This window comes from Chiloscyllium plagiosum, chromosome 16 (assembly GCF_004010195.1).
Source record: "Chiloscyllium plagiosum isolate BGI_BamShark_2017 chromosome 16, ASM401019v2, whole genome shotgun sequence".
Taxonomy (NCBI): domain Eukaryota; kingdom Metazoa; phylum Chordata; class Chondrichthyes; order Orectolobiformes; family Hemiscylliidae; genus Chiloscyllium; species Chiloscyllium plagiosum.
This window is the reverse complement of record NC_057725.1, coordinates 28,802,697-28,821,056: the sequence shown is the minus strand read 5'-3', so window position 1 is coordinate 28,821,056 and position 18,360 is coordinate 28,802,697. Positions and strand designations below refer to the sequence as shown.

The window sequence follows — 18,360 nt, the reverse complement described above, 5'->3', positions numbered from 1 at the left end:
CTGGCTTTTATTGGTAGGGGAATTGAGTTCCGGAGTCCTGAGGTCATGATGCAGTTGTATAAGACTCTGGTGCGGCCGCATCTGGAATATTGTGTGCAGTTTTTGTCGCCATACTATAGGAAGGATGTGGAGGCACTGGAATGGGTGCAGAGGAGGTTTACCAGGATGTTGCCTGGTATGGAAGGAAGGTCGTATGAGGAAAGACTGAGACACTTGGGGCTGTTTTCATTAGAGAAAAGAAGGTTTAGGGGTGACTTGATTGAGGTGTACAAGATGATTAGGGGGTTAGATAGGGTCGACAGTATGGACCTTTTCCCGCGTATTGAGTCGGGTATTACAAGGGGGCATAGCTTTAAATTAAGGGGGGGTAGATATAGGACTGATGTTAGGGGTAGGTTCTTCACTCAGCGAGTCGTTAGTTCATGGAATGCCCTGCCAGTAACAGTGGTGGACTCTCCCTCTTTATGGGCATTTAAGAGGGCATTGGATAGGTATATGGAGGGTAGTGGGTTAGTGTAGTTTGGGTGGGCTTGGATCGGCGCAACATCGAGGGCCCAAGGGCCTGTACTGCGCTGTATTCTTCTATGTTCTATGTTCTATGTTCTATCCTTGTTATTTGTGGGGGATAGGGACATGAACCTCCCACAAATAGTATAATAACAAGGAAAGTGGTATAGTAGAAACCCCCCGTGTGGCATGTTGGACCTGCGCGATCTATTGGGACTTTTTTTAAACTAAGAACAAAAAGCAAAGAACAATGCAGCACAGGCACAGACCTTTGGAACTAACAAGCCTGTGCTGGCACGTGCCTCCTTTCTATACTAAAACCTTTTTGACTCTGCGCATTATGTATCTCTATATTCCCTGCAAATTCATGTATCTGTCAAGATGCCTCTTAAACGTGGTTATTGCTTCTACCATGTGATCTACGAGGTGATATACTTCTGCCTCTACCTCTGGTGCATTGTGGGTACTTATCTGCTGTGTTTAAAAAAAAATATAGCTGCCCCTCCCATCTCCTTTAAAGTTACTCCCTTTTATCTTAAACCTATGTCCCTCGTAATTGACATTTCTACCTGGGAAAAGGCTCTGACTATCCACTCATAATTTTTGTTTACTTCTATCAGGTCATCCTTCAGCCTCCAACATTCAAGTGAAAACAAATCAAGTATCTCAAATCGCTTCTCATAGATAATATCCTCCAAACCAGGCAACATCCCAGTCAACTTTTCTGTAACCTCTCTAAAGCCTCTGCACCCTTCTGGTAATGTTGTGACCAGACCTGTGGCCAATATTCCAAATGTGGCTGAACTAAAGATCTGTACAGTTGCAACATGACTTGCCATTTTTATGCTCTGCCCTGAAAGATGAAGGCAAGCACGCCATACACCTTGTTGACCACCTTATCCACTTCTGCTGGCACTTTCAAGGAACTGTGGCCAACTGCACCCAGATTCATCTGTACATTAATGCATCTCAGGTCCTGCCATTTACTGCACTCTTCCCTCCCGAATTAAACCTTCCAAATGCATCACCTCACATTTTGTCTGAATTAAATTCCATCTGCTATATCTCTGTCCAAGCTTTCAGTCTATCACTATTCTGCTGTATCCTCTTGCAATTCTCCCCCAATCTTTGCATAGTCCACAAACTTAGTAATCAGGCCATCTACATTCTCCTCCAAGTCACTTCTGTATCCATTAGTCATAGATCTCCAGTCAGCAAAACAGCCTTTCACTGCTTCTGTCTATCTTGTATGACCAAGCCAATTCTGAGTCCATCTTACCAGCTCAGCAGGAATCCCATCTGACTTCACCTTCTAAATCAGCCTGTCGTAAGGAACCTTGTCAAAGGCTTTGGTGTTCACATAGCAAAAGTACATGTAGACAACATTCAGCACCCTGCCCTCATCAATCATCTTTGTCACTTCTTCAAAAGACTTAAACAAGTTTGTGAAGCACAGCCTCCTCTGCACAAAACCATGCTGCCTCTCGCTAATAAGCCCTTTTCTTTCCAAATCTGAGTAAATCCTGTCCCTAATATTCTTTGATAATTTTCATACCACTGACATAAGGATCACCTGCCTGTAACTTCCTGGATTGTCCTTTTTCCCTTCTTAAACAAAAGAGCAACTTTGGCAATTCTCTGCAAGCTCTCCTGTAATTCAAGAGGATATGAAAATTTCATACAAGGCCCCAACAATTTCCTTCCTGACCTCCATCCATTCTGGGGTTAGATCCCATCAGGTCTGAGGAACTGGTTCTACCTTGATGCTTTCCAAAACACCGAAAGTCTTTTTTGTTCTTTCAGTTTTTATAATTAGGTAACAAAAATATCAGGTCTGGCACCAAACACAAAAGTACGCGGATCCGCGAGTAGTGGTCATTTTACTGTTCATATCGATGATTTGGTTGTTTTTGCTAAACCATGGAAAGAATACTTATACCACTTAACTGAGCTATTTGGTCAGCTACAAAAAGACAATAGTTTTAAATTTGGTTTAGAGTGAGTTTGCCAATGCCAGAATAACTTATTTGTCATGTTGTGGGGCAAGGCTAAAGAAGCAAAAATACTGGCTATTTTGGATTTTTCTATATCCAAAGTGAAACAGAAATTTTATGTTGACATGAGCAGTTTTTTTTTTTGCAAGTTTGTTCCAAATACACTCACTGTTGTTGCACCTTTAAAAAACCCATTGAGAAGGAACAGAAAATTTGAATGGACATATGTTAAATTGCCTTTGTAAACTTGAAAGCTGGATTTACAGTGGCACCAATTGTAGCTATACTGTATAATGCAAAACCATTTGAACTGGCTGTTGATGTCACTGACATCAGTGTGACAGCTGTTCTATTGCAAAAGTAGGCAGTGGGACTAGTTTAATTTGGAATTATGATCTGGTTGGACCGAAGGGTCAGTTTCCATGTTATGTTCAATGTTTGTTCAACCACATGATTTTGAAACACATTGAGATCTGGATCAGAATGCTTTGATTTTATTTCAAAATATTTCATGACAAAAACTTTACAATTATTTTGATAGAACGTAATTCTTCAACTTCATAAGTTGAAAATTATTTGTGTGCTTGGAAAAGAAAATATTTCAGCAAATACTTTGACAATGCACATGCCAGAGACTCTGATGTGTAAAAATGATTACACAGAGTTGCAAAGCAATGTTACCATATAATTAGAATGTTTTAGAATTAATAACTTTTAGTGAATAATGATGCCTATTGAAGATAGATTTTCTTTTATTTATTGGGGGTGAGATGTGATGCAAAGTTTGCAATGATAGATTAAAAATATTTTTAGTAAGTGTTAGTTTTTGAGTTAGTAACGAGTGCATTTTCATTGGGTCTGATATTAATTAACTTGTAAGCTTTTCTGTAGCTACAGTGATTTATTTTAAAACAGTTTTTGTGATCTGGCTGTAGGGTGAATGGGTTTTGAGCACCACAAATGAACTTTTCATTATTTTATTTTTTTTAATGACACTAAGGTGAAGAATGGGGCCTCCAGGTTTGTTAGAAAATTCCAAAGCTTGTTTTTTTTTTCTATAAAACTTAACTGAGGAAGGGTCACTGGACCTGAAATGTTAACTGTTATTTCTGTTCACAGGTGCTACCAGACCTGCTGAACTTTTCCAGCAATTTCTGTTTTTGTTCAGGATACATAGTGGTGAAAATGTGTTGCTGGAAAAGCGCAGCAGGTCAGGCAGCATCCAAGGAACAGGAGAATCGACGTTTCGGGCATAAGCCCTTCTTCAGAAAAGGATTGAAGCTAACATTGTTTCCAAGAAGGAACAATCTGCATTTGAGTTTAAAAGTTTAAGTTACAAATGACTTGTATCTGCCAAAGACACAGGAATTGTGATATGATTCCTCTATAAGTATAGTTTTGGGTACTGGACAAAAATTGGTACTTGTTCAATTTATAAAAGTGTGTTTTGAGATTAATGGAATCACACTTTTTTAAAGCGTGTTTAGAAATCTTTGAATATGTATCATAAGAAGCTGGACTGATTTATTCTATTTTTTTTCTTGATTTCTTTGGTTAAGATGCTTCTGTTTTAATCAAATTCTGAAGCACTGCAAGCCTACGTTTCAGTAAGAGTCCACTTAGTTAAAACCAAAATAAATCTAAATGCGATTACTCATGCCAAGTTCCTGGCTGGTATCTGACTTGTCCAGTAATAGCATCAACTGGGATCATACTAATTTAAAATGATTCCAGGGTGGATTTATCTTTTCTGCTTTCAATGGTTCCTATTTCGGTTGTTTCTAATTCATTTTTTTTTCTCCTAAATCAAGATGTCAAACATGTCTCAGTGGGTAACCCTTTCAGAAGCTCCTATCACACTATGCACTGTTGGTATGGCTGTACTGTCAGGTAAAGCATGAAACTGAGGTTTCATCTGTCGTCTCAGATGAGAACAAGAGTTTTCATAGTACTATTCGAAGAAGAACCTGGAGTTTTCTCCAGAATTTAACAATATTTATCCGTCAAGAAGAGTCACGCCAAACAGATAATCTCAGAGTCCTTCCTGTGCACAAATTCACTTTAATGTATACTATTGCAGAAGTGACTACACTTGAGAAGTACTTCATTGGCTGTAAAGCACATTGGGACACTGAGGTCGTAAAGGGTGCTTGGGAAACATTAAAGTTTATTCTGCAGTTATACAGTCATACAGCATAGATACAGACCCTTCAGTCCAATAAATCCATGCTGATTATAATCCCATTAAATTAGTCCAAACTACCTATGCTTGGCCCATATTCCTCCAAACATTTCTTATTTACGTACTTATCCGAATGTCTTTTAAACATTGTGACTGTACCTGCATCAACCACTTCCTCTGGAAGTTCGTTCCACACACTAACCACTCACTGTAAGAAAATGGCTCCTCGTGTCTTTTTAAAATTTTTCTCCTCTCACTTTAAAAATATGCCCCCTAGTCTTGAAACCCCCCAACCTAGAGAAAAGACTTATGCTATTCACCTTACCAAAACCCATCATGATTTTATAAACCTCCTATAAAGTCACCCCTGAACTTCCTACACTCCAGTGGGGAAAAAAAAAGTCCCAGTCTATCTAACCTCTCTTTATAACTGAAACTCTCCATTTCTATCAATATCCTGGTAAATCTTTTCTGAGCCTTCTCCAGCTTAATAGTATCCTTTCTATAACCATGTGAATAGAACTGGACAGAGTATGTAAGATGCCGCCTCACCAACATCACGTACAAATTTGACGTGATGTCCTCTTCAGATCTGAGTAATGCAGGCAAGCATGCTAAATGCCACCTTAACCACCCTGTCTACATGTGATGCAAACTTCAAAGACTTGTGTACCTGAACCCCTCGATCTCTCTGTTCTACAAAACTACCAAGGCCCTACTTTTAATTGTCCAAGTCTCGCCCTTGTTTGTTTTCGCAAAATGCAAGACCTCACATTTATCCATACTAAACTCCATCTGCCACTCCTAAGCCCATTGACCAATTGATTAAGACTTTCAAGAATGATGTTCACTGACCTTGTGTTCAATGTGATAGTTCTCTATTTCTTGAAAGTGAGCAACAGTGAATTGAGCACTCTTTTGGTTTGTAATTCAAAATTCGTATAAATGCAGTAAATGTACTGGTTTTGAAGATTTCAATTTCTGGTGGTTTAGTTTCAAAGTAGCACGCTGTATTCGTATGGTGTATGATTTAGACCATTGATTTAATACCCTAAAAAGACATTCCTTGATGCTAGCCTGAGCTGATTTTAATAGTTAATAGATCGAATTTGCAAAGATCTAACTTTGCAAGTGGAAGCCGCAATAAGTTGAATAATGAATATTAAGATTGAAATTGAAATGAGAAGAGAGATGCTTGCAAGGTTGCCATAAAGCAAAATTAGTCTCTGCTTTCTGTTAAGTCACAAAGGGGCAAATTCAAGTCAAACGTTGTACAGGTCAAGTATCTTGTAATGATACGTTCAAAAACTGAAATGAACTAAAAACTGAAGACTATTTTTTTCTAAATACAGCCTCATCTCTGTGTCAGGGTTGAGCTAATCACTGTCAACAGAATAAGGGTTGATCACACTCAGGCGTTGCGACCCGTCATCACTGTTAGCTTTGCAAAGGTTAGTTGAGTTTTCAGTGCTGATCTTCTCCCATACATACTGAGTTTCAAATAAAAAATGAATAAGTTCTCAAGCTTCTTCTTGTAACATTTCTATGTAAAATATAGGATCTTTTGAAATCTGCAGTCCATCCTGTAATATTTTTTCAACTTCATCTGGCAAAAATGACGACATAGGGAATGGGCTGACTATCCTTGATTCGAATTATCTGCCTTCTGATAAATGATTAGTCCAGAGGTTTTCCAAGGCTCGAAAACATTCATGAGTTAAAATGGCATTAAATTAGTTTCTGCATTTGGAACACTTTTTTTCCTAATATTTGATTGTTGGGGGGTTTTTGGGCAGAAGTGTATTTTCCTGTGGTATGTTTCAAGAATTGTTTCCTATTCAAAATGGAACTTGGTACAAATTGTAGACTGGGGGTAATTATTGTTCTGTACACAGATATCAGTGGAGCAAAATGATTTATCTGTTGCAAGAATAGCATCATGGAATTTATAACATGGAAGTAGGTCATTTGGGCCATTGTGCCTCAGCAGGCTCTCAAAGACATTGGACTTTTGTCCTGTCAGCACTGTTTGTTGGTTTCAGTTTTTTTGTTTGATTCATTTTTATTGAAAAAAAATGTCCTGGGTTGTTCTTCAGTGTTTCTGTTCGGTGTGGGGACAAAACAAATAAAATAATTCCTTATTACTTTTAATGAATCTCCTTAAGTTTGGTTCTTTGATTTATCAATGCAGAGTCGAGCGGAATAGTTAATTTTTGCGTCATCAGAAACCCTCACCATTTCTTTGCTGATCTGTTCTTAACTATATATTGGAAACCTTTTACTAAATTACGTGATAATTTCATGCTCTAAATATAGAAACAGATGTTTCCCACTGATAGTCTATACACTTGCATTAAAATTTCCACATCATTTTCATAAAATTGAGATGATTGCATAGAAAGAGCCATTTAGTCTATAACACAATTAGCCAACTCTTTGAAAGAGCTATCTAATTAGTTCCACTTCCCACAATTTTTGTCCATATTGCTATATTTATCCAATTCCATTTAGGTTGTTAGTATTGAATTGATTCCACTATTATTTCAGACAGCATATTCTAGATCATAATCCGCTTTCCTTGTTTTGCTTCCATTTTCTTTTGTCAGTCACCTAAATCTGTGGATTGTCTAACAAAAGAAGTTAACTTAGATTTTTAACCTTTGGTTTTGCTACTGCCAGACAATTGCATGATATTGAGTGGGATGCATTGTACCTATTATGGTACATATGGTACTGAAGTCATGTGGGGCAGAGTGCATAGATAGAAGATCTTTACCTGTATGCCATTTGCTGACATGTCTCTTTGTATGATTCTGGACACCCAAGGAGCAGGTCATAGCCTAATGGTATTATTGTAAGACTATTAATCCAGAGACACTGGCAATGTTTTGGGGACTTGAGTTCTAATCACGCTATGGCAGATGGTGAAGTTTGAATTCAATAAAAATCTGGAATTAATTGTCTAATGATGACCATGAAACTACTGTTGATTGTTGGAAAAACCCATCTGGTTATTCATGTCCTTCAGAGAAGGAAACTGCTGTCCTCACCTGGTCTGCCCTATGTGTGACTTCAGACCCACAGCCAAATGGATGATTTAAAAAATAGTATAAGTATTTATATTATTCACGTTTGTTACAATGTAGAATTTCTTGGAGAATTATCTGTAATAAGTGTGTTATAAAGATTCAGTCTACAGATTAAAAATTCTTATACCTTCGCCAAGCATTAAAGGAAATAGTAATGGAATTTTTTGAGAATTGTTTTATTTTCAGGATTCTTAAGTTTGTTTCATTTCGCAGTGCACCTTCACGCACCCCAAAGCTTGGGACAGCACGAATTAATAAAATGAGCCTCCACGCAGCTACTGGTTATGAGCGGTCTCGTGATCGGCGCAGGTCGAGTGACCGTTCTCGTGACTCATCACATGAAAGGACAGAAGGACAGCTTACTCCATGTATTAGGAATGTAACTTCACCAACTAGACAGCATCATGGTGGTGAGTTGGCTTTTTTGTTTTTACTACCACAATTTCTGATTCTGAGAACTCCTTAGCAAGTTATCTATTATCCCAAAAATATGTAAAACTCCGATATCTGAGACACAACTTTTAGTCAGAAAATAGGGGTCAATTTGTAAATGAGTAATTTTTGAGAAGTTAAATTCCAGCTTGCAGTATATCAGCTGGTTACACAGTTGTCAGGTTGGAGACTGTTCTTGTAAACCTCACAACCAAAACTTAATGCTAAAGGAATTTGAAAGTACTTTTGATGTTGAACTTTTACTGAAATTATGAAATCTTTGTCTTCTATCACAGCACAAATTTGTTGTCTTTTTAAAACTAGGATTCCAACCATGGGCTGGCTTTAAAATTTGCAAAGCCTAAATTTTTTTCCTGCTTTCAGAGCAAGATTTCTGTTCGCTCGGAAAGAAATGGAGTCCATTCTGGTGATTTTCGGTGACCTTTTTTTTCCAACTGTGTATTCCAGCTGCAACCAAATGCTTGTTTTTCCTCTGTATATTTCTTCAAAGATATCTGCCTAAGTTCTGTAGAGTTTCTTCCTATATCTCCCTTTCTCTCTGCTTTCCATATGAGTCTCATCACCTCTCTTCCATTCTCTCTCTTACTACCTCTCACATGCCTTGAACGAGCATACAGGTTCGGAGCAGTAGCAGGCCATTCAGTGTGGCTGATCTGATTGTCTCCTGGCAATACATGATATTCTGTTACCATTCCAATTGCTTACTGTACCTGCATTCCATCAATTTTGATTCATAGCCAAGGATGTTTTGATCCCTCTGCATCTTTAATCTCTCAACATTTAGATAAAATATTTCTTTATTCTACTTGCCAAATTTCACGCTTTCTCGCATAATATTCCATTTGTCACATCTTTTACCCCTCACTTAACACATCTATATATATATTTTGGAGGCACCTTTATATCCTCTTTGCACAACTTATTTTCCCTTCTATTTTTGTGTTGCCAGCAAATTTGGTAATTGTTATCTTCCATCCGTTTACCCAAGTCATTTATATAAATTGTAAAAATTTAAGTTCTCTTATCAATTGCTGTGGCTCACCACTTGGTACATCTTGCCAACTTGAATAAGAACCATGTTTGCATGCGTATTCTCTGCTTTCTGTTCATCAGCCATTCTTCTGTCCATGCTGTAATGCTCCACTCTACACCTCCCTGTCTGACTCCCACGCGCTCACTGTCTCTCTGCACACACTGACGTAATGCTTCCCATATACAATACTTCTGTTCTCTGATATGTTGAATTCTGTCATTGCTATGCAATTATTTGTCAGCTCTGCAATCTCAGTGACTTGCAAAATTGCAACTTATGAACTTGGCTGCATATATGCTCTTGTGTTTTGATGCTATATTGTCATATTAGAGAAGGATTGAAAGAAAGGCACTGTGCACTGGTGAGGGAGGTAACCTTAACAGCACATGAAGTGTGCAGGGACAGGGCATTTCAATTATGCGCTGTTCTGGATTCTATGAATAAATTGAATTGAACAGAGTCTGTAGATTTTGACAGTGAGCAGGTGGTAAGAAAGAATTTGGAATTTTTAGCAAATGTTAAGGTTGAAGCTTGCATAAGATTGACTTATTAAATATACAGGAGAAAGTGAGGTCTGCAGATGCTGGAGATCAGAGCTGAAAATGCATTTAAAAGGCATGTGGATGGGTATATGAATTGTAAAGGTTTGGAGGGTTGTGGGGCGGATAATGGCAGGTGGGACTAGATTGGGTTGGAATATCTGGTCGGCATGGATGAGTTGGACCGAAGGGTCTGTTTCTGTGCTGTCCATCTCAATGACCCTCTAACTCTATAATCCCCTTTACGGTGAAGATCCTTTACTGTGAAGTCACTAATATTACCTTATCACACCGTACAAGCTCCAAAATGGCTTATTTCCTGTTTGATCAAGAATGTTTGTTTTTATTGAAGAAAGTAGCTCACATATTGATGGACTTTTCCAGGCTACCTTTGTAATTTTATTCATCCAAACTGTATGAAAATTAAATTTGCCTGTGATTATTGCGTCTCCTTTCTTACAAGCCTACATTATTTCTTGATGTATACAGGATTCTGATTTAGTGTGGCAACTGTCATGGGACTTGTAAGATTTTTCCGCTAATAACTATGTTCCTATGTAACTCCATTCAAACTGCATTGTCTATTATATCATAGTGTTATTTTTGTTATTTCCATCAATTCATCCATTTGTTAAAGAATTTACAATTCTGTCATTTAACCATTTTTTCCTACTCAGACTTTATTTGCTGATGGACATTTTTTAACGTCCCTTCTTATGAGACCCTGCTTATCGTTGTCCATATTGCGACCTGGGCTATTGTTTTGAACTTTAAATAACACTCCAAGTATCTCCTCGTGTACATCCCTCAACTCTCCACAGGCACGCATAGCACACATCAAATATTGCCAGATGTGGTGGTGTTGTCAGTTTGGTCGTCTTCCTTGCAGTCCCTGCTTTTGTTCACACAACTCCAACACCACTGAACTTGTTGAATAATTGCAAGGGCTGAGACTCCTTTAGGGTTTCCATATCTGATAGTCACATACTGCTGTTCCTCTCCTGACTGTTATAATAGGTATAGTAAATAAGCAAATGATTTGCCCTGGTGAGCTTTGAGTTTGCAGATCAGCTATCTGAATGCAACGTAGAAGGAATCAAGAAAGAAACAAGACAAGTTTAAGTTTTTTTTTGTTTCAGCACATTCTCACATTATCTTGATATTGGTGGAGATAATTTTTTTTCAAACACTGAGTTATAAGTTCAGAGGAAATACTGCCTGATGATGCAAAACTTGACGTGGGAATGTTGATTCTAACACTGAGTACCAATTGTGGAAAAATGTGTTGTTTACTGCCCTGATGACCATCACCTTGATAAATATTAAAAATGAATTTGCAAAGAAACTCTTCATCTCTGTTCTTTGACAGGTGTGTTAAATCTTGATAGAAAGGAGAGAGCAAAGGCTAGCTGCTTTTCCTAGAGTGCTTCCATCATGTAAGGCTTGACTTTAAATTGAATTAGAAATGACCTTGGATCAAGATCACTGTTTAGCAACTTGTTGAAAAACTAATTGGGGTAAGGGTACAGAACCAAAGGGGCGAGAAATAAGAATTAAAATGTGTAATGAAGGTGAATGTGCAAATGTGGAATATAGTTGTCTTCATGGTATGTAAGATTTTTTGTGGGTTGAAGAGAGTGCAGATGTTGTGGTTATTTTTGGTTCCTGTAGCTTATCAATCTAAAATACATATGATTGATCTTCACAAAGTTTGTGCTGTAATTAAAATATCAAGAGAATAATCGAAATAATCAGAGTTCTCTGCAAATATGTAATTAAAGGTTGAAACCCAAACTTCGAATCATTGAGATGATATTTGTCATTTGTCGATTGGCGAAAATGTAGCAAGTTGTAATGTTGGTATTTTAGAATTTTTGGCAAATATTTGTTTCAGTAGAAAATAGAGAAGCAAAGTTCATGAAATATGTGTGGCCTTAGAAATGCATCTTTCAAGGAATAGTTGGCAAAGCTAAACCATAAACACTGTTAACATGGGATTATAAGGCAGCAACATTTGTTTGATCAAAATCCGTGCTCCTCAGAAAAATAATGGCATTTTCACCAATACACTATCTGTAATTGACACTTCTCTGCAATGCAGAGGGTGTTCTAAATTGCTGGAGGTGCATTTTTCTCTGCATGAGATGCTAAACAGACTTTTATGCCTAACAAACGAGAATAAGGACACATTGGTGTCATGGGCACCCAGTGCTCGCAAAGATTAATTTTATTATTTTTGTCAGTGTGCCTTGCTGGAATGATTTTTTGTCATTATTAACTGAACCATGACCACATTTTACAAATTATTATATTCTTTGCAAAGCACTTAAGATATTCTGCCTTGTGATAAGGTGCTACATAAATGCTGATTTACTCTTTTGTGGGTATTCCTGTGAAGTTGTCAGCTGTTACTCTTTGGTTTCTGTTTGGGGGAGCAGCAGTATGCTCTCAGACAAATAGCCTATCTTGCAGCCTTGCCTGTCTTAGCTCTAGTATTCTTGCCTCTGAGTCAAAAGACCATGGGTTCAAGCCATGGTGCACAGACTCATGTGCACAGTCTAGGCAGAAATGCAATATAGTCTTGAGGGAATGCAATACCATTTGAGGTGATATCATTCAGTTAAAATGAATTTTGTTTGCTGTTTCATAACTGTACCAGATCCATGACACTATTTAGAGTCATAGAAATGTACAACAGAGAAACCAATCCTGTGGTCCAACTCGTCCATGCCGACCAGATATCCTAACCTAGTCTAGTCCCATTTGCTAGCAGTTGGCCCATATCCCTCCTATTCACATCACTGTCCAAAAGCCTTTTAAATGTTGTATATGTACCAGCCTCTAGTACGTCCTCTGGCATCTCATTCCATTCATATACCACTCTCTACGTGAAAAAGTTGCCCCTTAGATCCCTTTCAAATCTTTTCCCTCTCTCACTAGACCTTTCAAGTTTCACAACATCTTTCCAATAGAAAGGAGACCAGAATTGCACATAATATTCCAACAGTGACCTAACCAATGTCCTGTACAGCTGCAACATGACCTCCCAACTCCTGTACTCAATAAAGGAAAGTATACCAAATGCCTTCACTAAACCTACACCCTCTAGTTCAAGACACCGCCACCTAAAGGAAAAGACCTTGTATATTTACCCTATCCATGCCCCTCATGAATTTATAAACCTCTAGAAGGTCACCCCTCAGCTTCCAACATTCTAGGGAAAACAGCCCCCACCTATTCAGCCTCTCCCTGTAGCTCAAATCCTCCAACCCTGGCAACATCATTGTAAATCTTTTCTGAGCCCTTTCAAGTTTCAAAACATCCTTCCATTAGGGCGGAAAGCAGATTTGCACGCAATATTCCAAAAGTGGTGTAGAGTCAGATGTACAGATGGAAACAGGACCCTTCAGTCTAACCCATCCATGCCGACCAGATATCCCAACCCATTCTTGTCCCACCTGCCAGCACCCGGCCCATATCCCTCCAAACCCTTCCTATTCTATATCCATCCAAATGCCTTTTAAATGTTGCAATTGTACCAGCCTCCACCACTGTCTGGTAGCTCGTTCCATACACGTACCACCCTCTGTGTGAAAAAGTTGCCCCTTGGGTCTCTTTTATATCTTTCCCCTCTCACCCTAAACCTATGCCCTCTAGTTCTGGACTCCCCCATCCCAGGGAAAAGACTTTGTCTATTTATCCTATCCATGTCCCTCCTGATTTTGTAAACCTCTATAAAGGTCACCCCTCAGCCTCCGATGCTCCAGGGAAAACAGCCCCAGCCTGTTCAGCCTCTCCCGATAGCTCAAATCCGCCAACCCTGGCAACATCCTTGTAAATCCTTTCTGAACCCTTTCAAGTTTCACAACATCCTTCTGATAGGAAGGAGACCAGAATTGCACACAATATTCCAACAGTGGCCTAACCAATGTCCTGTACAGCTGTAACATGATCTCCCAACTCCTGTACTCAATAAAGGAAAGTATACCAAATGCCTTCACTATCTACCTGCAACTTCACTTTCAAGGAGCTATGAACCTGCACTCCAAGGTCTCTTTGTTCAGCAATGCTCGCTAGGACCTTACCATTAAAAGTGTATAAGTCCTGCTAAGATTTACTTTCCCAAATACAGCACCTCACATTTATCTGAATTAAACTTCATCTGCAACTTCTCAGCCCATTGGCCCATCTGATCAAGATCCTGTTGTAATCTGAGGTAACCACTTTTACTGTCCACTACACCTCCAATTTTGGTGTCATCTGCAAACTTGCTAACTGTACCTCTTATGCTCTCATCCAAATCATTTATATAAAATGACGAAAAGTAGTGGACCCAGCACTGATCCTTGTGGCACTCTACTGGTTCCAGTCTGAAAAACAAACCTTCCACCACCACCCTCTCTCTTCTACCTTTGAGCCAGTTCTGTATCCAAATGGCTAGTTCTCCCTGTATTCCGTGAGATCTCACCTTGCTCACCAGTCTCCCATGGGGAACCTTGTCGAACACCTTACTGAAGTCCATATAGATCACATCTACCGCTCTGCCCTCATCAACCCTCTTTTTGTTACTTCAAAAAACTCAATCAAGTTTGTGAGACATGATTTCCTATGCATAAAGCCATGTTGACCCATCCCGAATCAGTCCTTGCCTTTCCAAATACATGTACATCCTGTCCCTCAGGATTCCCTCCAACAACTTGCCCACCACCGACATCAGGCTCACTGGTCTATAGTTCCCCCTGGCTTGTCCTTACCACTTTTCTTAAACGTGGCACCATGTTAGCCAACCTCCAGTCTTCTGGCACCTCACCTGTGACTATCGATGATACAAATATCTCAGTAAGAGACCCAGTAATCACTTCTCTAGCTTCCCACAGAGTTCTAGGGTACAACTTATCATGTCCTGGGGATTTATCCACCTTTATGCGTTTCAAGACATCCAGCACGTCCTCCTCTGTAATATGGATATCTTTCAAGATGTCACCATATATTTCCCTACATTCTATGTCTTCCATGTTGTTTTCCACAGTAAATACTGATGTAAAATACTCATTTAGTATCTCCCCCATCTCCTGCGGCTCCACACAAAGGCAGACTTGCTGATCTTTGAGGAGCCCTATTCTCTCTCTAGTGACCTTTTTGGCCTTAATGTAATTATAAAAACTCCTTGGACTGTCCTTACCTCTATTTGCCAAAGCTATCTCATGTCTCCTTTTTGCACTCCTAATTTCCCTCTTAAGAATACACCTATCGGCTTTATATTTTCTCTAGACTCTCATCTCATTTCTGAAGGCTTTCCATTTTCCAGCTCCCTTTACCTGTGAACATCTGCCCCCAATCAGCTTTTGAAAATTCTTGCCTAATACCATCAAAATTGTCCTTTGTCCAATTTAGAACTTCAACTTTTAGATCAGGTCTATCCTTTTCCATCACTACTTTAAATCTAATAGAATTATGGTAACTGGCCCCAACGTGCTTCCCCACTGACATCTGTCACCTGAAAAATGTGTTGCTGGAAAAGCGCAGCAGGTCAGGCAGCATCCAAGGAGCAGGAGAATCAACGTTTCAGGCATAAGCCCTTCTTCAGGAATGAGGAAGGTCTGCCAAGCAGGCTAAGATAAAAGGTGGGGAGGATCGTTGGGAATGCGATAGGTGGAAGGAGTTAAGGTGAGGGTGATAGGCCGGAGAGGGAGTGGGGGCCGAGAGGTTTGGAAGAAGATTGCAGGTCAAGAAGGCGGTGCTGAGTCCGAGGGTTGGAACTGAGATAAGGTGGGGGGGGTGGAAATGAGCATTCATCCCTTGAGGTTGGAGGGTTCCTAGGCGGAAGATGACGTGCTCTTCCTCCAGGCGTCGTGTTGCCATGGTCTGGCGTTGGAGGAGGCCAAGGACCTGCATGTTCTTGGCAGAGTGGGAGGGGGAATTAGTGTTCAGCCATGGGGCGGTTGGGTTGGTTGGGGCGGGTGTCCCAGAGGTGTTCTCTGAAACCTTCCGCAAGTAGGCGGCCTGTCTCCCCAATGTAGAGGAGGCCACATTGGGTGCAGCGGATGCAGTAAATGATGTGTGTGGAGGTGCAGGTGGATTTGTGACGGATATGGAAGGATCCCTTGGGGCCTTGGAGGGAAGTGAGGGGAGAGGTGTGGGCGCAAGTTTTGCATTTCTTGCGGTTGCAGGGGAATGTGCCGGGAGTGGAGGTTGGGTTGGTGGGGGGTGTGGACCTGACGAGGTAGTCGCGGAGGGAGTGGTCTTTTCGGAACGCTGATAGGGGAGGGGAGGGAAATATATCCTTGCTGGTGAGGTCTATTTGGAGACCTTATTGCCCAGCCTTATTTCCCAAGAGTAGGTCAAGTTTTGCACCTTCTCTGGTAGGTACATGCTTAACAAATTCCTCTCCATCTAAACCCTTTACACTATGGCAGTCCCAGTCTATGTTTGGAAAGTTAAAATCCCCTACCATAACCACCCTATTATTCTTACAGATAGCTGAGACCTCCTTACAAGTTTGTTTCTCAATTTCCCTCTGACTGTTAGGGAGTCTACAGTACAATCCCAATAAGGCGATCATCCCTTTCTTATTTCTCAGTTCCACCCAAATAACTTCCCTGGATGTATTTTCAGGAATATCCTCCCTCAGCTCAGCTGTAATGCTATCTTCTATCTAAAACACCACTCCCCCTCCTCTCTTGCCCTGCTTTCTATCCTCCTAATAGCATTTGTATTCTGGAACATTAAGCTGCCAGTCTTGTCCATCCCTGAGCCGCATCTCTCTAATTGCTTTGATATCCCATTCCTATGTGCCTAATCATGCCCTGAGTCCACCTGTTCTCCCTGTTCAGCTCTTGCATTGAAATAAATGCAGTTCAATTTGTCAGAGTCAAGAGTGTGGTGCTGGAATAGCACAGCAGGTCAGGCAGCATTGGAGGAGTAGAAAAATGGACGTTTCAAGTTCCTGATGAGGGGCTTATGCCCGAAATGTTGATTGTCCTGCTCTTCAGATGCTGTCTGACCTGCTGTGCTATTCCAGCACCACACTCTCGACTCTGACCTCTAGCATTTGCAGTCCTCACTTTCTACTAGCTTAATTTGTCATCCTACCTTTTTCTTTTTGTTCCTGCTGGCCCTGAATGTTTGACTCACTCCTCCCAACTGTGCCAGTCTCAGATTGATCTCTTTCCTCACTATCTCCCTCGGTCCCACCACCCCACCATACTATTTTAAATCCTCCCAAGCAGCTCCCAGATGGTGTATTTTTCCATTCCAATTCAGGTGCAATCTGTCTTCCTTGTGCATTTCGCTTCTATGCCAGAAGAGATTCCTATGATCTAGAAATCTGAACCCTTCTTCCCTGCACCAACTCCTCAACCACGCATTCATCTGTTCTAACTTCCTATTACCACCCTCTAGGACCTCCTTTTTAAATTCCTGCTCAGCTTTGCATATTTTCCCTTCAGAATCTCATCCTTTTTTTTCCTTCCCATGTCATTGTACACATTGGAAATAATGACCTCCTGTTGGTCCCTCTCCCTGTTTCAGAACATTCTGCACCCTCTCCAAGCTATCCTTTATCCTGGCACCAGGGAGGCAACACACCATCCTGATCTTTTGCTGCTGGCTGCAGAAATGTCTCTCTGTGCCTCTGACTAGAGAGTTCTCTATCACAATCATTTGGAACCCAACATACCCCTCATTACAATAGCGCCAGACTCAATGCCAGAAACTTGGCTGTTTGTGCTGCATTGCCCTGAGAGTCCATCACCCCCTATGTTTTCCAAAACAGCATACTTGTTTTACATGGGGGCAGCCACAGGAGACTCCTGCACTACCTGTCTACCCCTCCTATCTTTCCTAGAGTTAACACACCTACCTAAGTGTATCTGCGCCTTTTCTCCCTTTCTATAACTGCCATTCATCACACATCTAGCTCTTGTAAGTTCCTCATTGCCTCGAGCTGCCACTCCAACTGATCCATGTGATATGATAGGATTCACAGCCAAAGGCACTCCTTGCAGACATAATCAGACAGAAACATGGAAACTCTCCCTAAACTCCCACATCCAACAGGAAGAGCATGTCACTCTACTAAAGACCATCTTTGCCCCTTCACAATCTACAGACCCAGAAAATAGCACTGTCTTATTGCTTTTTAAAAAAAAAGTAGTGCTCCAGGCTAACTTATGGTTTATATTTTTAACATTTAATCAAGAGACAGATTTCAATAAAACATGGCAGGGAAATTTGCTAGAACTGCTTGGGAGGATTTAAACTAGTAAGTTGGGAGATAGCCAGGGAGATAGTGAGGAAAGACGGCGGCATGGTGGCGCAGTGGTTAGCACTGCTGCCTCACAGCGCCAGAGACCCGGGTTCAATTCCCGACTAGGCAACTGACTGTGTAGAGTTTGCACGTTCTCCCCGTGTCTGCGTGGGTTTCCTCCGGGTGCTCCGGTTTCCTCCCACAGTCCAAAGATGTGCAGGTCAGGTGAATTGGCCATGCTAAATTGGCCGTAGTGTTTAGGTAAGGAGAGGGAAAAGGGTTGGTTACTCTTTGGAGGGATAATATGGACTGGTT

At 40.5% G+C, this 18,360-nt stretch overlaps 1 protein-coding gene across 3 annotated transcripts in view; it reads left to right on the top strand.

Moving 5' to 3' along the window:
- LOC122557720 (BTB/POZ domain-containing protein 10) overlaps nt 1-18,360 on the top strand; it is a 66,311-nt gene that overhangs the window by 9,620 nt on the left and 38,331 nt on the right. For 2 of the 3 annotated variants that reach the window (XM_043705629.1, XM_043705630.1), the window contains one exon: nt 7,986-8,182. In XM_043705629.1, the coding sequence (XP_043561564.1) occupies nt 8,032-8,182 (151 nt within the window). In that variant the 5' untranslated portion in view covers nt 7,986-8,031. Of the gene's footprint in view, nt 1-6,035; nt 6,135-7,985; nt 8,183-18,360 lie in introns of those variants that run through there. The other variant, XM_043705631.1, reaches the window with a different exon arrangement.